The sequence below is a fragment of the Mus pahari genome, chromosome 3 (assembly GCF_900095145.1).
Source record: "Mus pahari chromosome 3, PAHARI_EIJ_v1.1, whole genome shotgun sequence".
NCBI classification, from domain to species: Eukaryota; Metazoa; Chordata; class Mammalia; order Rodentia; family Muridae; genus Mus; species Mus pahari.
Window position 1 is genome coordinate 26,283,431 of NC_034592.1, and position 21,635 is coordinate 26,305,065.

Consider the following 21,635-nt stretch of genomic DNA (forward strand, 5'->3'; position numbering starts at 1 on the left):
GAGCTGTGTAAATTGTAAACTGAACAGCATAAGAATTAAGTAAGAATGGCTCCCATAGGCTCATATAATTGAATGCTTAGTCACCAAGGAGTGGCCCTATTTTAGAGGGATTAGGAGGCATGGCCTTGCAGGAGCAGGTATGACCTAGTTGATGGGACTGTGTCACTCACTGGGTGTGTTCTTATGAGGTTCAGAAGCCCACACAAGGCCCGATGTCTCTTTGCTGTCACATCAGGATATAAGTCTCTGTTACTTCTCTGGCACCACAGTTGCTAATCATCATGCTCCCCACCATGATGAAAATGGACTAAACTAAGCCTCTGAAACCCCCAATTACATACTTTCTTTTTTAAAAGCTGCCTTGGTCATGGTGTTTCTTCACAGCAACAGTAGTACAGTGACTAAGACAGAGATGTAATGAGAATTACACCTCCTAAAGAAGCAGGTAATAGTTAGGAAAACCAGCAAAAAATGGCCTCAAGTCCTGGAGCAAGACTCACATGAGTGATGTGAGCTACGCTAAGTGGCAGCCCAGCAGCAAAACTTATCTGTAGCACATGGATTCAACATCTGTTGCTCATTCCCTATCCTATAGAGAGTGGTCCCTATAATTCTATACCTGAAAGTAAGCTATGCTAATGGTGGAACATGGCCAAATATATTCTACATTTTTTTCCTCATTGTAAAATAAATAAATAAAAGTCTTCAAACTTCATTTTTTAAAAATTTTCTGTGCACATGCATGCATTAGAGGAAAACTTTCAGAAGGTGGTCCTCTCTTTCCTCCATTTGGGTCCCAGGGATCAAACTCTGTTGTCAGTCTTGGCAGCTGGTCCACCAACCCTCTGACCCATCTCTCTGACTCCCCCACCCCGCCCTCCAGCAACCTGCTATGTAGCCTAGGCTGGCCTTAAATTTACAATCTTCCTGCCTCCCTAAGTACTATTATCAAAGGCCATACCATCCTTTACATAAACTTTAAACACTTTTTATAGCTGTGTCTAGAAACTTCAGGAGCAGAAAAATAGATGCTTTTAAAAAAATAAACTTTTTGACTAGGAGATCAGATGTCATGTGGAAGTTACTATAGAGATACCCTATCAAGCAGGCTCATAGCAGGTCTATGTCTGCTGTTTATGGCTTCTTAACACATACCAGAAAGTCTGGCCTCTAACTTCCGTATCTGTTCATTTCTTCTCAAAAGCTGGGATGAGAGATCTTCTCTGGAGCTGCTACCATCAGAAGCCTGTTGAGACAGATGAAAGGGAAGAACAGTTCATGCGGGTCTCTAGCCCTGTATTTATTTATTTTATGTATGTGAGTACACTGTAGCTGTATAGATGGTTGTGAGCCTTCATGTGGTTGTTGGGAATTGAATTTTTAGGACCTCTGCTCCCTCTGGTTGGCCCCGTTCACTCAGTCCCTGCTTGCTCTGGCCCAAAGATTTATTATTATACATAAGTACACTCTAGCTGACTTCAGAAACACCAGAAGAGGGCATCAGATCTCATTATGGGTGGTTGTGAGGCACCATGTGGTTGCCAGAAAATGAATTCAGGACCTTCTGAAGACCAGTTAGTGTTTTCACCTGGTGAGTCATCTCGTCAGCCCTACTTCTTCTTTATATTTATTACATTTTAGCTGATTAAATCATTGAAGCCTTCCTAATGAGGCCTTTCTCCTCCACTTGTAAAGTGGAAGTGACATTACTTTCCTGAGTGACATGAAAGCCATAGGTGCTGTCACACAAGTATATGTCACATAAGTCTATGCTGGTGTAAGCTATTGCAATAAATGTAGTCCTTTATTTAATCGTATAGAATAATTAAGCTCTTATGATCATATTACACCAAGAACATAATACAAAGAAAGAGATCACTTTGTCTTCTAAAGATTAAGTTCCTGGAATAAAGGAAGTGGGTTTTTTTTTTTGTTTTTGTTTTTTTTTTTTTAACAAAGAACCATAGTCTGTGCATGGCTAAGACTTTGTCCTGTATTGATAAAGCTTCAGTATCCCCATTTACAAAAGAAAAGGTTATTAATCCAAACCTCCAAAATGCATCAGACTTTCACAGAAATCATGCATTCAATAGTTCAATATATGAATAGGCACCTACTTTCCTTCCCAACAATCAATTATTTTAAAACTTGTGGAAAGTTGTGTGTGGTGGTACACACCTTTAATTCTAGCACTGGGAGGTAGAGGATGGTGAATCTTTGAGTTTAAGGCTAGCCTGGTCTACATAGGCTGTTCTAGGACAGCCAGGACAGTCAGCCTCTGTCTCAAAACAAACAAACAAACAAACAAGCAAGCAAGCAAACAAAATACTTAAGGGAAGCCAGGCATGGTGACACTAGCCTTAACACCCAGGTCAGGAGGCAGAGGTGGTATATCTCTTTGAGTTAGAGGATAGCCTGGGTTTACAAAAAACCCTCTCAAAACTTAAAAGTCTCCGTGTACTACCATTACTCTGGATATCATCTGGCACTGCTAAGACATAGCTTACTTTAAGGGGAGAGGTTTATTTGGGTTTGAGACAAAGTCTCATTCTGTAGTTCAGGCCGGGCTTGAACTTGGTTGTAGTACTTCCTGAATTTCTGTACTACAGGCATAAGTCATCATGCCCAGCTGACACTCTAACCCCCTTTTCCTCGAATTTTTGGTATTTATTTATTTATTTATGTGTATGTATGGACATTTGTGTGGTGGTCAGAGGACATTTGCAGGAGTTGGTTCTCATCTATCATATAGGTCCCAGAGATCAAACTTAAGTAATGAGGCTTGCAGCAAGTGGCTTTACCCAATAAGCCATCTCTCCAGTTTGGAGATTCAGACTCCTATCTTGTCACTCCAACGTCTGATGAAAAACAATGAGATGAAAGAAAGAAGGGTAGGGTGGGATGAGTAAAACAAAACTAAGCCTGTAGGAAAATGCTTAAGGAAGATTACTGATGTGTAAGCTACTTACAAAATATTTTTTGAAAAAGGGGCTGGGGAGATGGTTCAGTGGAAAAAGTACCTGCTGTAGAAAGATGTAAGTTTGGATCTGCCAGGTATGTGGGTACATTCCTGTAACCCCTGCACTGTGTGGGAGGGAGAAGACAGGTAGACACCATAGCAAAATGGTGAGCTCCGCCGGGCTGTGGTGCCGCATACCTTTAATCCCAGCACTCGGGAGGCAGAGGCAGAGGATTTCTGAGTTTGAGGCCAGCCTGGTCTACAGAGTGAGTTCCAGGACAGCCAGGGCTACACAGAGAAACCCTATCTTGAAAAACAAAAAAACCCAACCAACCAACCAACCAAACAAACAAAAAATGGTGAGCTCCAGGCTCAGTGGGTAAGAGTGGACAAGCATGAGGACTGGAGTTGAGTTTCTAAGCACCTAGAAAAAGTACTAAAAATGTCTGTATGTACCTGATCACCAGTGTTAGGGGAGGACAAGTGGATTACTCCTTAGCCAACCTGCATTGCTCAAAGGAACTTCTTTCTGAGCGAGAGAAATTCTAAAAGAAGTCGGGGAGCAAGAAGAAGATACCCAGTTTCCTCTTCGCACCTAGGCACCCACATGCACACACAAACACACAATACAAAATAAAATAAAGTAAAATAAAAGGTAGGAATCAACAGAGGGAGATTCCCAAAGTTGACCTCTAGCCTCCACATATGTTGCACAGGTAAGTATACCTGCATATATATTATATATGTGTGTGTGTATGTGTGTATGCATGTGTATACTTACTGCACAACACACATACACATGTGGGGGATGGTAAACAAAATTTAAAATACTAAAAGAAAATCTTAATACCTTTTTTTAAAAAAAAATTTAGACAGTGTTTTCTATATGGCCCATTGTGGCCTTGAACGGAAGATCTTCCTTCCTTACCCTCCTAAATGCTAAGAGTATAGTAGATATGTGTCACCCTGATGACACCCGAGTCTTTGGTTTTACTATAAAAGTTTTCAAAACTACATTAAAGAAGTAGGGAGAGTGGCCTAGCAATCATTTTACATTTGCCCTTCAAATGTTTTTCTCACATTTGCTTCTTCAATTCTTATTTTGATTAGGTTCAAATAACAGACATCAGGAGCTTTCATTCTGAACTCTAATATACATTCCTAAGAATGGTATTTTTCTACTTAGGCAGAATTCTGATACTACAACAAACAAAACTGAAAATAATACTAATAATACCTCATCTATCATACTGTTTTTACAGTTTATCTCTTGATGGTTTTATAGGTGGATGAACAATTTCTAACCCATTTTAAACATTTATTTAACTGTTTAGGTACTTGCCATTCAATCTTTACTGGGAGCCAGTTTCTTTCTTTCTTTCTTTCTTTTTTTTTTTTGGTCTGGTACTGAGTAAATCTAGATACCTAGTGCTTATAAAAAGATTCTGTACTGGGGATTGAATCTAGGGCCTCACACATATTAGTAAAGTGCTCTTCCAGTGAGCCTTACCCCTCTCAGGGTCAGTGTCAAGGACAGGTAAACGTAGTCTGTGGAGTTACAGCACCTGGGCGCAAGCCCCAGCTTCCCCACTTCTTAGCTGCAAGAACCCGGTCTGATCCCCAACTGCCCTGTACACGGTCTCCCTCATGGCGAACTGTGACAGTGACTTGGGTTGACCTTGCAGAGCTGTATGAGGAGTACAGAAAGCAGCCCTTGTCAGTCCCCAGAGCAGAAGCTGCCACACATCTGCTCCTATTACACACCATCTTCTCCTAGTTGTCTTCTCTGTTTACACTTCCATAACAGATGACATCGGTAGCTTAGAGATGACAGAAATGGACTTCTTAGTTCTGCAGTTTGAAAACACTAAGATCAGGACCCAGGGAAAGTTTAGTGTTTGTTTTAGTTCATGGATGGGAACCTTTTTGTTGCACCCTGCATGGTAGAAATGGAAGGGCAATGTCTGGAGCTTTTTATAAGGGCACTAATCCTAAATACCCAGGGCTCCTGACTTACTCCTCTCTCAAAGGTCCTACTTCCTAATGCCAATAGTGGTGGTGAGCCATGGGAGACACAAACAGAACAAGTTGTTTTATTTCTGTGAATGAGAGATCCTGGGCTCTAGCACTGTGCTAAACATTAGGAACAGTGGAGAAACAGGCTTTCCTAAAACAGCAGTAGCAACAACAGAGGCTCATGAAATACTTACTAAGATCTGGGTCCTATAGGATTTCTATAGGGAATACATATTTCCTAGATGTATGGGTGGTTTGTCTGCATGCATGTCTGTGCATCACATGTGTACAGCATCTCTCAGCAGACATTTTCCAAGTATTGTCACAGCTCAGTTCTTGGGGAACAGAGTATAATACTGTAGGAGTTGCAGTTTCCCCATCATTCCCCTGATGATGGCAGTCAGTGAAAATACACACTGAGTAGTCCTGGCATATCACCCAGCCTAGGGGATGGTTTGAGAGATCCCTGACATATACTTTAATAAAGGTAGATTCAGTTTATATTCCTGCTTCACAGATAAGGGAACTAAACAAAGAAAAGTGAAGGAATCTGTCCACTGTCACACAGTAATAATACAGCAAGAAATGAAATTTAACTTGGTGAGGTGTCACCTGTCTTTAATCCCAGTCCTCAGGAAGTAGAGGCAAGGAGATCTCTTTGAGACTGAGGTCAACCAGGCCTACAAAGTGAGACCATGTTTCAAGAGAAAAAGGAAAATAAAGCCCAGGTCTTGGCTTCATAACTGACCTGTGTGAGTTAAGTGCTTCACCTTATTGACTTTCATAGAACTCCTAGTTTTGTTGGAATAATTGTCAAGTGAGTCAGCACTAGTAATTCAGAGTAACAGGCGCTACTACTGAGGAAAGAGAAAATATGCACCAAACTCAGAAGGAAAAGATCAGGGCCTAAGGGGCTTTCTAGAAGTAACATGAGAGGAAAATCTCTGAAGGATGCCCAAGAATCTGTCAGAAGAACACAGAATGAAAGAGAGCAACACATTCAGGAGACAGTAAATAGGATAGACAAACAACTCTTGGCAGGAAGCACTAAAGTTTGCTTCAGGAAGTTCAGTAAATTAAATATGGATCTAGTATAGGGTGTAAGAAAGTTGATAAAAAAAATGTTGTAAGATCAAGTTGGATAGGTAAGCTATAATATCATCAGTTTATATACCACAATAATGAGTTGCTGAAAATGAGGAAAAAGTTAGAGTTTTAAGCATTAAGAGACATGAATAGATTTACTTTAAAGATTATCTTGAGGAAAAGCTACTAGAGACAGGGCATTCAGATTGGTGACTTTTATCCAGGAAAAAAGGTACCCTGGGTAAAAGATAAACACAGCTAAATGCACTCGTAGATGGAATAGAGGGGGAAGTTTTAAAGACATTTGGGAAATGGAATCCAAAATAGCTGTTGACTGATTATGCACTAAAAAGTCAAAAGGAGGAGGGTTCTAAAAAGTCTTTATGGCTTCTGTTCAAAGACTTGGGCAGAAGAAACTGCACGTTTAAAGATGTAGTTAAGAAGTCCAATGTGTTCACTTTGAATATGAGATGACACAGGAAAGATGTCTGTTTAGAGAAATATACTGTTGGATATAAGCGATCAGAGGTAGGAAGTGAGGATCAGACTATGTAATCACTTAAATTCAAATAGGTTACTGGAAAAGTCTCAAAGCCAGGTAGTCCCTAAATTCAAGTCAGTCTCTATGCCTGGAACAGACTGTAGATGACAGACTTCATTTGTCATCAACAAGAAGGGAAAGCAGGTCCTTCTGCTGAGAACTCAGCATTAAAACTAAATTCTTCAGCTAGGTGATCAAATAGCCATTCCCATTTTCTGTTTGTTACAGGAGCCAATGATAATCTTTATCTTGCAACTTTATTGCTCCACTCCAATAACCTAATAGCTTTTACCATGTAATATGACCTGGATTCAGGTAGAGGAAGAAAAGAGAAGACTCAGCTGACCATGGAAACAATTCAAATGTCAGTCACCAGAAGAGGAAGGATAAAACACGGCCTTTTCAAATGGTGGCATTTTAGTAATGGTAAAAATCAATGAGTCATACCTTCAGGGAACAAAGATGTACTTTGGGAAAATGTTGAGTTAAAGAAAAAAAAAGGTAAGCCCAAGAAGAGTACGACATACCCTTTTCATAAGCCCCAAAATAGAGTTTTAAATAATAAATGAGCTCAAACATAAATGTTTAAATATTTTAAAAAGCAAGAAAATGATAAACATAAAGTTTAGGTTACTGCCTTTCTGGCACAGCTGGGGAATTTGGAAGTAGCACCTAAGTGGCTTTAACAACATTACTAACGTTCTACTTCTTCCATGGGCACTAGATTTGCTTCATGACTTACACTTTACATATACATTGCTCTTTACATGCTTTCTTTCCTCGCAGACCTGGAGAATAATCCTGCTTTTATGTTATATATATTCATATATAAGAATATATCAAGCACTAAAATTCCTTAATGAGTCATTTAACTTAGTATAATCCTCAAGCAATTTCTTTCCTGATAAAAGTAGCATACTGTGAAATCCTACCAAACACACACACACACACACACACACACACACACACACACACACACACACACACTTACTTTATGAACAAAATAGGATACTGAATCCATAGTGATAATTTTCCATCAACTTTCCCAATAAACTGCACTCTGGCTAATTCAAGACCACAATTCACAGTGACTTAAAATTAATGTGCCTATGGAGAAAACAAGATGTACATAATACATTCACTCATTATTCATTTATTTATTTTTTGCTTTTTGGGGGGGAGGGGCGGGATTTTTCTGAGTACAACTAGCTCTATAGATGAGGCTGGCCTCAAACTAAAAAAAAGATCCATCTGCTTCTGCCTCTCAAGTGCTGGGATTAAAGTTATGTATCATCACACAGGGCAAGATGTAAATTTTAATAGAAAATTAGATCAGAGATAGGGAGTGATTAGACTATGCAGATGCACAAGTTATATAAACGGAAAAACAAAATACACAAGGTAAAAAATGGATAAAAAATAACAAAGCAAATGCTAGTAAGAATGAAAGATGAGTGGGGCAGTGGTGGCGCATGCCTTTAATCCCAGCACTTGGGAGGCAGAGGCAGGTGGGTTTCTGAGTTCAAGGCCAGCCTGGTCTACAGAGTGAGTTCCAGGACAGCCAGGGCTACACAGAGGGGAAAAAAAAAAGATGAGAGATGCAGAGTTTTCTACATCTAAAAACTTTTACTGGAAAGATTTCTTACAGTGGTACTTAGGAAACATATACTGACTCCATCGAACATTCCAAGAAAGAGAAGACACTTACAAAATCATCTCCAGAGTCAGCTCCCATGGAGGCCACAGACTCCTTGCTCACAGAGCGTGGGATCCTTGTGCCGCCTGGTCTCTGAGCAACAGCAGTCTCTTCTGCAATTTTCTTCTTTAGTTTTGCAAACATTTTTGCTGTGTGGGTATCTTTCAGGGTTAACTAACCCCTAGACTTCTCAGTGAATGAAATTCATTCACACCTCCAGGCTAGCTGCATCCCACTTAAACATGGGCCAAAGAATTTTGGCAACACAAGATCTATAAATCAGATGAAAGAGATAGCTCCAAGTTAAATAGCTGTCAGATTCAGGCTTCAAAAGTGGTTTCATAATAAGTATACACACACACACACAGAACACAATTATTAAACATTGAAAAACACTCAGGTGCTTCACTTACATATATGAATAAGGGCATCTGGTCTGAAGGCGGCAGAATAACCTGTCAAGGACTGTATGGCTAAGTATATAGGGCTAGTGTCTGAACACAGAGCTGACTCATCAACCTCAACCTTTTGTTTTAGCAATGGCATATGTAAAATTTTCCAGGTCAACAACATGTAATCATGACTTGCTGTTTCAAATCTTTCTTCTAATAATATATTTACTGAGCCAGGCATGGTGGCGCACGCCTTTAATCCCAGTGCTTGGGAGGCAGAGGCAGGCGGATTTCTGAGTTCGAGGCCAGCCTGGTCTACAAAGTGAGTTCCAGGACAGCCAGGGCTATACAGAGAAACCCTGTCTTGGAAAAACAAAAACAAAATAAACAAACAAACAAAAGAATTTAGTGGGTTTTTTTTTCCCCTCCTTAAATCAAAATATACAAAATATGCAACTCGATCTCTGTTTTCAATCAGGTGCTTCCTCCTAGAGGGGGCAAAAGTTACAAAAAAACGACCAAGAACCCAGACTAACTATAGTCATCAGATACCCTTTAACCTTTCATACCTGAGTGGAAATGTGTAATTTTCTTTGTGCTTGATAATACTACATCAAGCCACAATTTCTTCCCATATGATAGTTAACATGAGATTCAAAATTTCTTTCCTTCAATGGTATATAAAACATTACTGGGCGAGGTGTGGTGGTGCAGAGGCAAAAGGATCTCTGTGAGTTCAAGGCAAGTTTGGTCTACACAGCTCCAGGTCAGCCAGGGAAGGCTGCATAGTGAGATCTTGTCTCAAAAACAAAATGGGTGGTGGCATATGCCTTTAATCCCAGCACTTGGGAGGCAGAGGCAGGTGGATTTCTGAGTTCGAGACCAGCCTGGTCTATAGAGTGAGTTCCAGGACAGCCAGGACTACACAGAGAAACCCTGTCTCGAAAAACCAAAAACCAAAACCAAAACCAAAACCAAAACAAAAAAACCCCAAACAAAACAAAACAAACAAACAAACAAAAAACCAAACCAAACCAAACCAAAACCAAACCAAACAAAAAACAACAAAACAAAACAAAATAAAGCAAACTCCTACTGTTCTGTTTCAACCTTATCCTCTCATTTCTGTGACGGCTATACTCTGCTGTAAGGTGGCAGATGACTCCTTACCACTTCGGATTATCCATTAAGCCTATGAAATCCTTCAAAACTTTACCCCCAATACCTGTAAACCACTGTACTCACCTGTCTTATCTCCTATATTTAAGAGTCTGGAGGTCAAAGTCACTGCCCTGTGTGAAAACAGATAAAATAGGTTGGATATTTCAAGTGCAAGATGAAAATGTTCAGCGGGCGCGGAACAAAAGAAGTGGGGGTAGGGCTGAATAAGTGGGCAAATACACCTTGCCACTATTGTACTAATGTCAATGAGCTGCTCCTCAGTCCTTGTGGGCAGCCCAAGAATTTCACCTTTAAGCAGAAAGAATTTCTCCTAGCACTGGTGCCTACACTCATGTCTCCCTACTAGTTCTGAACAAAACATCTTCAATTAGTTGCCGGCTTCCCAGTGACAATATTTTTCAGCTGATTCTCACAGCTGGTCAGGCTTGTGGGCTGGTCCCTGAGCCCTTACTCGTACTAAGTTGCTACAACGACAGCAAAGTTCAGACAGACGGTTCAGAGGTGCAGGTCACCGCAGTTTGGATCCCACTCCCTCTGGCTCGCTCTGGAGCCGCGGCCCCACTAGGGCTGTCAACCAAGGGAGGGGCTCAACCTCTGTTTGACAGCAGGGAGACTGCGCCCCTGAAAAGAGTGGTGGCTTGGCTTAGGTCGCGCAGGGCAGCTCCAGACCCCCAGGCCAAGGGGGCAGCCTTCGCCCCGAGTTCCCTGAGCACTCCAGCACCGCCCCCAACCCTGGGTTGGGGTCCATCGTGTCCCCATCTCGCGGTAGACTGCCGGAGGCCATGGGAGAGAGGGAGGCCTACTTGCGTCCAGGGACTTCTGTAGTCCTGTAGCACTTGCGGTGTAGGAGCAGCCACGCCTCCGCGGACTCTCGAGGGCGCTTGGCCCCCACCTCAGGCCGACGAGCGGAGCACCGACCCGGAACTGCACGTTTGCCGCGCGCCGGAAGTGGCAGAGCGTCCGCTGGGTTCTCCGCGCGCGCATGCGCCCGTGTGCGGAACAGCGGCGCGCAAGCGGGGTGCTTGGGCCGTTGGGCCGGAACGGCTACCGGGCGCGGGCACTTCTACCTGTGTTGGCCGGCCACTGCCACGTCAGCGAGAGGCACCGCAACTTGGCCGACCTCGATCGGCACCTTCCCTTCTGAAAAGGGAGGAGCCCCGTGGCGTGCGGTACCCTAGGGTCAGCTTAGGGGCTACCGGAAAGCCTACGCTCCAAACACGACAACGGGCACCTTTCCATCCGAGTTGCTGTCGATCATGTTTCATACAACTGCAAGAAGTTTCTAGAACCTTATTATCCTAGTTCTGCCCAAGTAAGATTTTTATATTTCTCAAATTTCAAGCCACGCATTCTACATTATAGCAACTTCAGACCTGCCCTAGAAGCAACACCAGCCTGTTTTGTTGATTCCATCTATTACAGTTTCCTCTTGTTCCATTTGTAGTAGCAACCAGGCAGGGAGAAAACAAATACTTTATAAACAGTAATCTCAATCTACAAAATAATTATAAGCGTGAATCTGTAACTCAAGACAGCTAGATGCGCCTAAGAATTACCCCAAACAAGGAAACAACTGTCAACAATACTAAAGAAATACACAAAACTTTAAGCAAATAATGTTTATTTTTTTTCATACTGATGATACACTTAATATATACGTGATTCAAGATACAAAATTCATTTACAAGAGTTCACACTAGATGAATGTATACACATTCCTAGAGAATATTTATCAATGCAAAGTTCGTTATTACACTGACCACAACCCCCCCAAAACAACAAAAAAAACCCCACAGATATTCTGTAATCTTGTTATTTAACAAACATCAAAAAAACATTTTATTTTCCATCCTAGTATTTACGTGCCCTCAAAGTGGTAGGCACGGTGTAACAGTTAGGAATATTGGAACGCCTATGGAATCTGCTCTGTAGAATCACAGTGTTTACTCTGAAATTCATGTAGTGAAGAAGTGAAAGGCTCACATTTTATGACAAATCACATACACAAAGAGTTAAGAAAATAAATGTTCAAGAAATTGACAATTCCTAAGGTCTATAAAATGTTAACTAACAGACAAAACCAGAAAATGACTGCTGGAAAGGAACAAAACCAAATTAAAATCCTTAAGAGAATGTATGGTTTAAGCAATTTAGAAACACCACAGACAAGACTTACAAATGTTCAAGTCAAATGATACAATAGAATTTTCCCCTTAGTCACTGTGGTAAAGTCTCTTCAAAATTGACCAGGAACACATAAAAACTGTGAATCTAAACCATCTACTGCATATCAGAGATGAATGACAGGTTTATTTGAAAGTATTAACTCACAATACCCAAATTTTAATACAAATGAACAAGACTGTCTCATCAAGGATCATAGTGATGTGTGAACAGCTAGATAGGCAATCAGCTTTATTTGTACGACAGCGAGCACTTGAATAAGGATAGTTATATGAAAACTGTTGTGCTTCAATCTGTTGAGAGCTAATAAGTATAACTCTATAATCCCTACAGTGTTACAATTCTATAACATTTCAGTTACAGACAAGCACATTAAAAAAAAAAGTGTTTTACACTATTAGAAAGTCAAGTATAGTTTCTGCTATTTCAACAAGTGCATTTCTGCCTAACATAGTGTAGACAACAGATTCACCATTATTTTCAGGGTAAAAGAAGATCAACAGAACTTTCTAAAAAGACCACCCAAAACCCCCTTGATTTAATTAACTTTTAGTGATACTTTGAATAAAGCTAATTGACACTAAGTCTTAAAATGGAAACTGCTCAGAAAATAACGAAGTTCTCTAAAATTAGTAATACTAATCTTTACAGCAAAGTAAAAATATATGACTTCTAACTACTTCATCTGATTCAGTGACAAATGCAAGTACTACTTATATTGGTGCTACAAAATGAGGGTAACTTTTCTGGGGAAATTCCTTCTCTTGTAATCTCTACTAAGCATTTCTTACTATGTAAGACCTTCCTGCCTCAATTTTAAGAATCCCACAATATACAGGACTCGAGCTGAAGAGCAAGGCTTATTAAAAAAAAAAAAAAGTTTGGAAAACTAGCGATTATGGCCTATGTGGTAAAAAGAGTGCTTCTATGCAACTACAAATGGCCACATAAATCAAGTTCTAAATTACTGTGTTGAACAACACAATGTAATTTAACGATATAATAACTCTTAAAAAAAAAAAAACCCATTCCTCAGGCAGGAAACAGTAACAGAACTTATAAGTAGTTTTTTCCCCCCTGAAGACTTTAAAATACACCACTGTATACTTTTAATTTAGGGAAAAAAAAATCAGTGGAATTTCTCTGTGGTTTGGAAATGTTTACTAGGGAAAAGGATAACAACATTTGACATTTTATAATGGTTATTAATACTAATTTCATGCTTGGAATTTTCATGCTATGAAAAATTCATAGTTCAAACTCTAATGTTTATAAATCAACTTCTGAACCAGGGAGCAATGGACATTCATGACAGTTTTAAACAAGGAGGAAAAAGTGATATATACAAAGTATAAAAATTTAGTTACCTTTCACTTCAGACTTATATAAAAAGAAAACTAGCTATAATTCCTCTCTTTAATTTGAAAGTGATGTAACTCAGTTCATTAATTTTCATTTCATAAGAATGAAAATTTAGTTAAATCTAGGATCTGAAAAAAGTAAAATCTGAAATTAGTGATAGTGCCACAAACAATACTACATTTAAAAAAGATGATTGTCTTAGAATACAGACTAGAATTGTCCACTTAAAAGGAAAAATATTTGCAATTTGTAGATTGTCTTGTGACCAAATTCAGACTGAGTCTGTAAGCAAATCTATCAAATGCAATGTAATATACTTTAAACTGTTTTTAAAACAGAATCTACTGCCAATATGATAACCAAACCAATAAAAACCTCAAAACCACTGCTTTGAGTAGTCTGAAAACTTAAAATTTGAAAAGCACAAAAAGAAATAAAATATTTTAAAATTATAAAATGATGCTAGTTATGAATAACAGTATTGTGTAAAAATGAAACTCTAAACTGATTTTCACTTAAGAAAACATACAAAATTCCAAAGAAAATACTTGTATGGTACCAAATTAGTTATACTTAATGCATTTATCCTTACCTAATTGTATATTCTTCTACATTATTCCTTTCCTGTAAGCAGGTGATTGATCCCATCTTGACATAAATTATTCTCCATTAAATACAATGCATGTTGAAAATTACATTCTTGTGTTCAGAACTCAGTGAGGATGGAAGGCCTAGTCTGAGGAAGATGGATCATCTCACTTTTATTAACTCATGTAGTATCCAGTGTTGAGGAAAGACTAGGAGTTGACTATGTGTGCATAAGCATTCAGGAGAATGTGGGGGAAAGGCTTGGTTATCCCAGCAATTCATATTTTGCTGAACTGCAAAGTTACCAGCTTTGTTGCTGTGTGGGGCAGAATTTACAGGCACAGTAGCAACATTGCCCAACTATTTTTTTTTTTAAGAAAATAAACACATAAGTGTATTATATGCCTATGCCTACATGCATGTAGTGCCCACAAAGGCCAGAAGAATATATCAGATGCTCTGGAACTGAAGGTTGTGAGCAGCTATGTGTGTGCTAGGAATTAAACCTAGGCGTGGTGGGTGGTACATGACTCAGAAAGTGGAGGTAGGAGGATCTCTATGAATTCAAGGCCAGCCTGGTCTACGTAGGAAGCAACAGGACAGCCAGGGCTACATAAAGAGACCCTGTCCAGCTAAGCAGGACACAAAGAGGTGCTCTTATGCTCTTATTAATTGCTCAGCCATCTCTTCAGCCCCTTAATAAAAAAATTCTTTTTTTATTAAGATTTATTTATTAATTATATGAAAGTACACTGTAGCTGTCTTCAGACACTCTAGAAGAGGGCGCCGGATCTTGTTATGGATGGTTGTGAGCCACCATGTGGTTGCTGGGATTTGAACTCAGGACCTTTGGAAGAGCAGTCAGTGCTCTTAACCGCTGAGCCATCTCTCCAGCCCCTGAATTTTAAACAACATAATATATGATCTGCCTCCTTCAAAAATGTTTGGTTGTTAAAACAACATTAGAGTCTGTGAACATTTTTTGAAAGGATTTCTCAGGAAAAAAAAATAATCATATTAATGTATCTTAATTTATTTCAGGAAAAAGATAACTTTAAGAGTATAATTGAAAAGTGTTATGAATAGCTGGATGTTTTATTAACAATGGGGTAGAGGTAAATGCAATAATTTTAGAAGTGGTAAAATTGACTCAAATTGATTTTTCTCTTTGGAAAAAGTAATAAGAGAGATTTGGTCTTTGGAAGAATACAGTAGAAAGTTGCCCTGGAGTTATATTTTACAATGCAGAAATAACTTTATTATTTTCAGTAAATTTATCCAAGTGTGTCTAAACATCCCTTACATTCATTCATGCAAATAAACACATGAACTAAAAATACTGATATGCTGCAAAACCCAGACGAATTGGCACTGTACATGTTTTCTGTAACTTTACTGTCTCCAACACCATCATCCCAAGTCTGTTATGATTTTTGAGCCAGGGTTTCCTGCAGCCCATGCTAATCCTAAACTTACTATGCACCAGAAGCTGGACTCAAACTTCTACCTCCCCTCCTAAGAACTGGGATCACAGATACCCTCCCTGCCCCACACATTGTGCTCAGCTAGAAGCCTAGGATTTTATAGCCTCTTAGTCACTTCATATTAAGAAATCTACCGTGTGTGTGAATGTATGGTTAAATTGTACAGTAAAAATATTCCCAGAGAACTCAACAATAAAAGTAAAGGCTCTGAATTCTCTGGAAGCATTTTTCAGATGAATGGACTTATCTTTGATATGCAATGCCAGCAAGAAAAGTTTACTTAGCCAGACAGCTGCTGTAGACACACACACATCAACAACCCAGGTCCCCTCTATCCAGCCCACTGAGGTTTGGCCTTTTTTAGCTAATGTCCCCTTCTTCTGCCTCACAGAGACACTTATAGAACGAGCATACTAATGGAAAAAAACTCAGGAATTAAAATTTAGCATCAGATATTATAATGATAAACATGGCTATTTCAACTTAAAAGACATTTCCTATTTTCAAGTGAGAGCAAAGGAATTTTTTTCAATAGCCCTCAAAGTCCTACTCAGCACTAACATTCAAATACGGGCTAAGAAAAATAAAGAACTAATAGATTAAGACACTGCTGGTGTCTCAGATTCACAAACATAGTTTTTCAGGTTTCTAGCAAATATATCAATTTAAATGGAAGTTTGTAGATGACTTTAAAGCTGAGAATATGCAGCCTACTCTTAGTATCTTCATATCTTAATTTCAACTCCAAAGGAGCCCATTTTATCTCAGCACAAGCCCCTTAAAATTGAGGCTTGTGAAGGATATCCAGCCACAACCTAATTATAGTAGCATGAACAATGCCACTCTGATGTCCTCACAGAACTAAAATTATCCAGCCCACAATGGGTATAGGTATATAATATGCACACACTGCATCACTGCATACCAAGATATTTAAAAATATGTACACATATATACAGAAAGTTTACAGAGATTTCATATAGCATCACAAAAATATACACATGCCATTAAAATAAGAATTTCAAATAAATAAGTTCTAAAAAGAGCCTTCAACCTAAACACCCTTTAACTTCTCCAAATAAACATGAGAACAGAAAACACTCCCAAATCTCCAGGAGACTCAAGGCATTCAAATTCATATTCATATTAAGCCTTCCACTCACACAGAGTGGACGGATGATTCTGGCAGTGGCCAAGTATGCAGACACTGGCACCTTAATGCATTGCCAGTCCAGAACATTCTCTAGTTATTGAGGTGATTATACGTCTCCATGGATAACTGAGACTTTTCACTAGGATGAAACCCCACCTCAGACGTAGACAGAGACTGAACTTGGAGAAGAATGCTTCAGAAGGACCTGTGTCTGATTCAGAAGGCTGAGGTGGACTTCTTCCTTGACATTATGAAATTCAGTATCATTACCTATTTACATGACGGAGGAGAAAAAACAAAACCAAACTCTAAACCCAGACCTCGAGTCAGGAAAACCTCAAATAAGAACAAATTACACTTCAATTCCCAAACTGTGAAACATTTTAACTTTGTTAAAAAGTATAAAGGGCACAATAACTTGTGTGCTTTGAAAGTTTTTGAGAGCACCACTTCCTAGGAGGGATATACTTACATACAAAGAATATAGACTGCCTAAAATCAAAGAAAAAAATCCGATTTTATAATTAATAAAAAATGCTAGTGGTGGCTGATTCACTAGTGTGAATATTCATTATATTGGGATTTAACCACAGAGTCTTGCACATGCTAGGCAAGCACTCTATGACTGAGCCTTATCTTGACTGGTTTGAATTTCCAAAACAGAACAAAATCCTAATTTTTATGTTAAGATTATACAGCTCTAAAAATTTCCCTCCTGTTTATTACAGAAAGAAGCGTAAGCAACTGGGCTGAGATGAGCTCTTGTGTGTATGTCTGTCACCAAATAACCAGTAGCTCCTGACATCTCAGCTTGCTTTCTATAAGACAGGGAAGGCTTCGTATCAGAAATACATGGATACAGAAAGAAAACCCTGTTGTGCTTCACTTTGCTTTGTGCATAACCAGTCTCTTACAGTCTGATTCTTCCTAGTTTGTTTATAGTGATTCTTAAGACACCAGAAACTATCAGAATCTACAGAGAAATTTGTGCAATTTGAGTACAAAAATGTTGCTCCCTTGGCTTTGCTCTTTTTAGTTTTACTATTTAAGTTTTTAAAATTTCTAAGATTAAATGGAGCTTAAAATAGGCAAATCTGTTTTTGCAAAAGGGTCTCATACTGCAGTGCAGGCTGGTCTAGAGCTTACTCTATATAGCTAAGGATGGCCTTGAACTCCCGATGCTCTTGCTATACCTCTAAGTTCCAGGAATGGAAACCAGGGATATATGCATGCTAGGCAAGGTTCTAATACTAAGCCACGAACTTAATCCTCAAGGCAAGGATTTTTAAGTCTCCTCTGCTTACATTTTACTGCCTTTAAAAAAATATGTGGCATGTGCGATATGTGTTTTTATTTTTTAAGGCATAGATTTTTTTTTTTTTAAAGTTTCAAATTCCCTACTCCAGTTTTGCTCTTAAAAGATTTCAGATCTCTTAACAATTCTTTTTGAGGTGGACTTTTGCTATATAATCTAGGTTAGCTCTGACCTTGCAACCTTCCTGCCTTAGCCTCTTATGCACTGGGATTAAAGGCATGCATCACCATACCCAACTCAAAATTGGTTCTATTGTTTTCTTTCTTCAAAAAAAATTTTCTTTCCCTAGTGATGAAGACCAAACACAGGATTTCTGAATACTAGCTAAATGATCTATCAAGAAGCTACAGCCTTAGTATTGGTCCATTCTGTATCTTTAACCACTAGTTAGGAACTGCATTTCTATTAGTTTAAGAACCCAAAATAGGCAATTTTACACTGTCATCTAGTAACATACATTTTCCTGACCATAGAAGATCTAATTTCTCCAGGAAAGTCACTTTAAGAAAGTCTCAAAACAGCAAAGTATGACCTAGGATTTTTTGGTTTGTTTTGAACCACCTTAGTAAACACGATATAGAAAGGATGTTATAGTGCTAAAACCACACAAATCAACTTTTTTGGAAGCAAGGGGGAGGAAATCAACATTTTTGGAACAAATGCTCCAAACTGTAGAATCATAAACAGGAATAGGATCTTAAGTGAGTCGCTCTATTTTATATGGAAGAGTGCTAAAAAACAGACCCATAAAATTATTTGTCTGTCAAAGGATATCATGCTCATGGAAGTAGACCTTTTAAAAAAGAAAAACCTCTGTCTGGAAGGGCTCTTTCCAGATTAATCTTTTTCTAAGCTTTTAAAAATACTGTCTGAAAGAACATACAAACAATTTTAAAAGCAAATCAAACTTTCTAAGTCCCTGACCCAACCATAACCTGGACTTCACAAAGTAAGTGCACTGGAGCAGATATGGCCACAACTTAGACCCATGTGATGCCCTAGTGAGAGTAACTGGGTTAAAATACCATATCAAAAATTTCCTTAGGGACACAGGAAAGAGGTATTGAAAACAACCACCTCGTTTCGCTAGGAACTGTCAGGGGTAGACCATGAACACAGGCAGAAGTCACTACAATTCACAGATTTCTGAATTTAAATGCCATGCAACTGAAAGAGGACAGGAAGGAAGAACTTCACAGCTGGGACCTTTGAGATTATCAAGGAGATGGAGGGGAAGGACATACAAAAAGTTTATATTACATATTGAGTCCTATTTAAAATAATAAAACTTGTGCATGGATATAAAATAACAAAACACAGGGAGTTTTAATATCTTCCAATTTGTTAAAGCAAAATTAACTCACGATTTACTTTAACACCCAGTTATCCTCAACTCACATTGACAGTCTAACATCGATGCCTTGGAAACTTGAATATGAAAAAAGATTAGAAACTGTGCAGTGGATATATCAAGCAATCGATTACAACACTGTTTAAAACCAACCAACGAAGAATCTGTGTAGAGATCCTACTATGAAACCAATGACTTGATATTTAGCTGAAATACTTAGAAGTATTTTCCTTTGCATTTTTAGCATTCAAAGACCACAAAGAAAATAAAATATGCAAACAAATCATAATAGTACTCACATTGTAAACAATATCTGTCATCTTAAAGTTCCAATTTAAAATTTAATTTCCAGATGCAAACAATTCTAAATAGGTTCTAAAAATGTAACATTATTTAATGAACTTCAGAGATCTCAAGACATCAGTTTGCACGTCAGAGAGTAACGTATTTTCCTATCGATTAGTGTGGAGTAAAAAGCAACTCCACAGAAGGGCTCTGCTCTTGACTTTCAATAGTTCATGTGGCCAGTTTCACCACTACAAACAATTAGGTATTTCCCAAATCCAGACACTTACAGGTCCAAGTTTAACTTATGGATTGTCCTCATTATGGAAAAATAAACAATGTGTTCTTCTTAAGGTGGCAACAGTAACTATTTGAGTGTGGGGGTAGATGTTGGAGGTAAGTATCTAATGCCAAAACCAAAAAAATAAAAATTTCAAGATTGAGACTTTAAAAGACTTGAAAGATTGTATTTTAAAAGTTACCCTAAAAGTTTGAACTTTTTTCAGTTTGCTTTTAAAATGGTGTTTCCTAAATCCAAAAATAAAAACCAAGTAACATACTATGTCATTACATTAAAAAACTGCACCATTTAAAATCAATTAAAAACAAGAGGGTTTTAATAGTCATCCATAGAATTTTCAAAGAAGATGTTTCGAACATCCAGAATGGAGGCCAATTCCAAAATATGCTTCTGAAGGTGAGGATTCTCCACGGTTTCATCCCTTGGCAGTTGTGGATAGGATTCTGGGTAATTTCGTGTTTCCTGGTAAATAAGGAAAGTCAGGTTCACAGAGTGCTGGGAGGAAATGACTTGGCTTAACAGTATTAGGGACCAGTTAAATGTTTATTTTCTTCTCTTACCAGTTATTATTACTAGTATATTTGTTTATTTTTTGACTTTTAGACAGGACCTTGTTATTCCTCAAACACGTGGTAATGTTCTTTTGTTAGCCTTCTGAGAGTATAATCACATTTGGCTACTGTACTGAATTACTAACAAGTGACAATTTTAACTTCTTGATATAGCGTCATATGAGCTAGCTTAATATATTAGCAAACTGAATTATTTCACAAATATTTGCTAACCTCTATGACTGTTAGGCTCTATATTCTATACTATCAAAATTGATACAAATCCTCAGAGAGATCCACACATGGGACTAAACAAGCCCCACCACCCAAAACTCATTGCATGTATGAAAAAAGCTGTAGTAGAAATCAAAATGTATAAAAAGACAAATTCTAAAATAAAAAGAGAAGAGAAAAGAGGAAAAAAAAAACCTTTGTAAACTTAGAACAGAAAAGATTTCTTAGGTACCTGAAGAAAACAAACCAAACACAAAAGAAAGCCTAATTAGTTGAATTTCCTCAGCATTTAAAAGCCTAGTCTTCAAAAACTTCCTGTTAAATGGAAAGATATTGCCCACCACTCCTGATGAGTGAGATGCAGACTGGACCCCCCGCCCCCTGATGGGCTCAGACTGTAGGTGTGATGGCACCCAGTGCAGTCTGGACACAGCACCCTTCATACCCTGCCAAGGGGGGGTTAATGACCTGCTCTGAAAACTAGCCTAGCAGTTTCTAGAAATGGAACACACTACAACTTTCTGCCAATAAAACTCAGAAAGTGGGAAGGGGCAAGTGGTCCTGATGGACAGTACAGTAAGAAGACACATTCTATAAAGTGAACTCACACTGGATGTCAAACAACCACGAAAGAAAAGCAAACTAGTGACAGGAGACACTGGATCATGCCAGTGGAGAGGACAAGTGTCTTAGTCAGGGTTTCTATTCCTGCATAAACACCAGGACCAAGAAGCAAGTTGGGGAGGGAAGGGTTTATTCAGCTTACACTTCCACACCGCTGTTCATCACCAAAGGAAGTCAGGACTGGAATTCAAGCAGGTCAGGAAGCAGGAGCTGATGCAGAGGCCATGGAGGGATGTTCTTTAATGGCTTGCCTCTCCTGGCTTGCTCAGCTTGCTCTCTTATAGAACCCAAGACTACCAGCCCAGGGATGGCACCACCCACACTGGGCCCT

General features: G+C 38.8%; 2 protein-coding genes across 3 annotated transcripts in view; both read right to left on the reverse strand.

The window, feature by feature from the left end:
- Positions 1 to 10,785, reverse strand: part of Golga1 (golgin A1) — a 50,080-nt gene extending 39,295 nt beyond the window's left edge. The window contains exons 1-4 of one of the 2 annotated variants that reach the window (XM_021192918.2): positions 10,676 to 10,785; positions 9,936 to 9,982; positions 8,311 to 8,570; positions 1,156 to 1,246 (exon numbers count right to left, since the gene is read on the reverse strand). In XM_021192918.2, coding sequence (XP_021048577.1) covers positions 1,156 to 1,246; positions 8,311 to 8,442 — 223 coding nt within the window. In that variant the 5' untranslated portion in view covers positions 8,443 to 8,570; positions 9,936 to 9,982; positions 10,676 to 10,785. Of the gene's footprint in view, positions 1 to 1,155; positions 1,247 to 7,593; positions 7,677 to 8,310; positions 8,571 to 9,935; positions 9,983 to 10,675 lie in introns of those variants that run through there. The other variant, XM_029536361.1, reaches the window with a different exon arrangement.
- Positions 10,786 to 20,199: 9,414 nt separating this feature from the next.
- Positions 20,200 to 21,635, reverse strand: part of Scai (suppressor of cancer cell invasion) — a 113,181-nt gene continuing 111,745 nt past the window's right edge. The window contains exon 18 of the mRNA XM_021193033.1: positions 20,200 to 20,357. Within this exon, the coding sequence (XP_021048692.1) occupies positions 20,211 to 20,357 (147 nt within the window). The 3' untranslated portion in view covers positions 20,200 to 20,210. The remainder of the gene's footprint in view (positions 20,358 to 21,635) is intronic.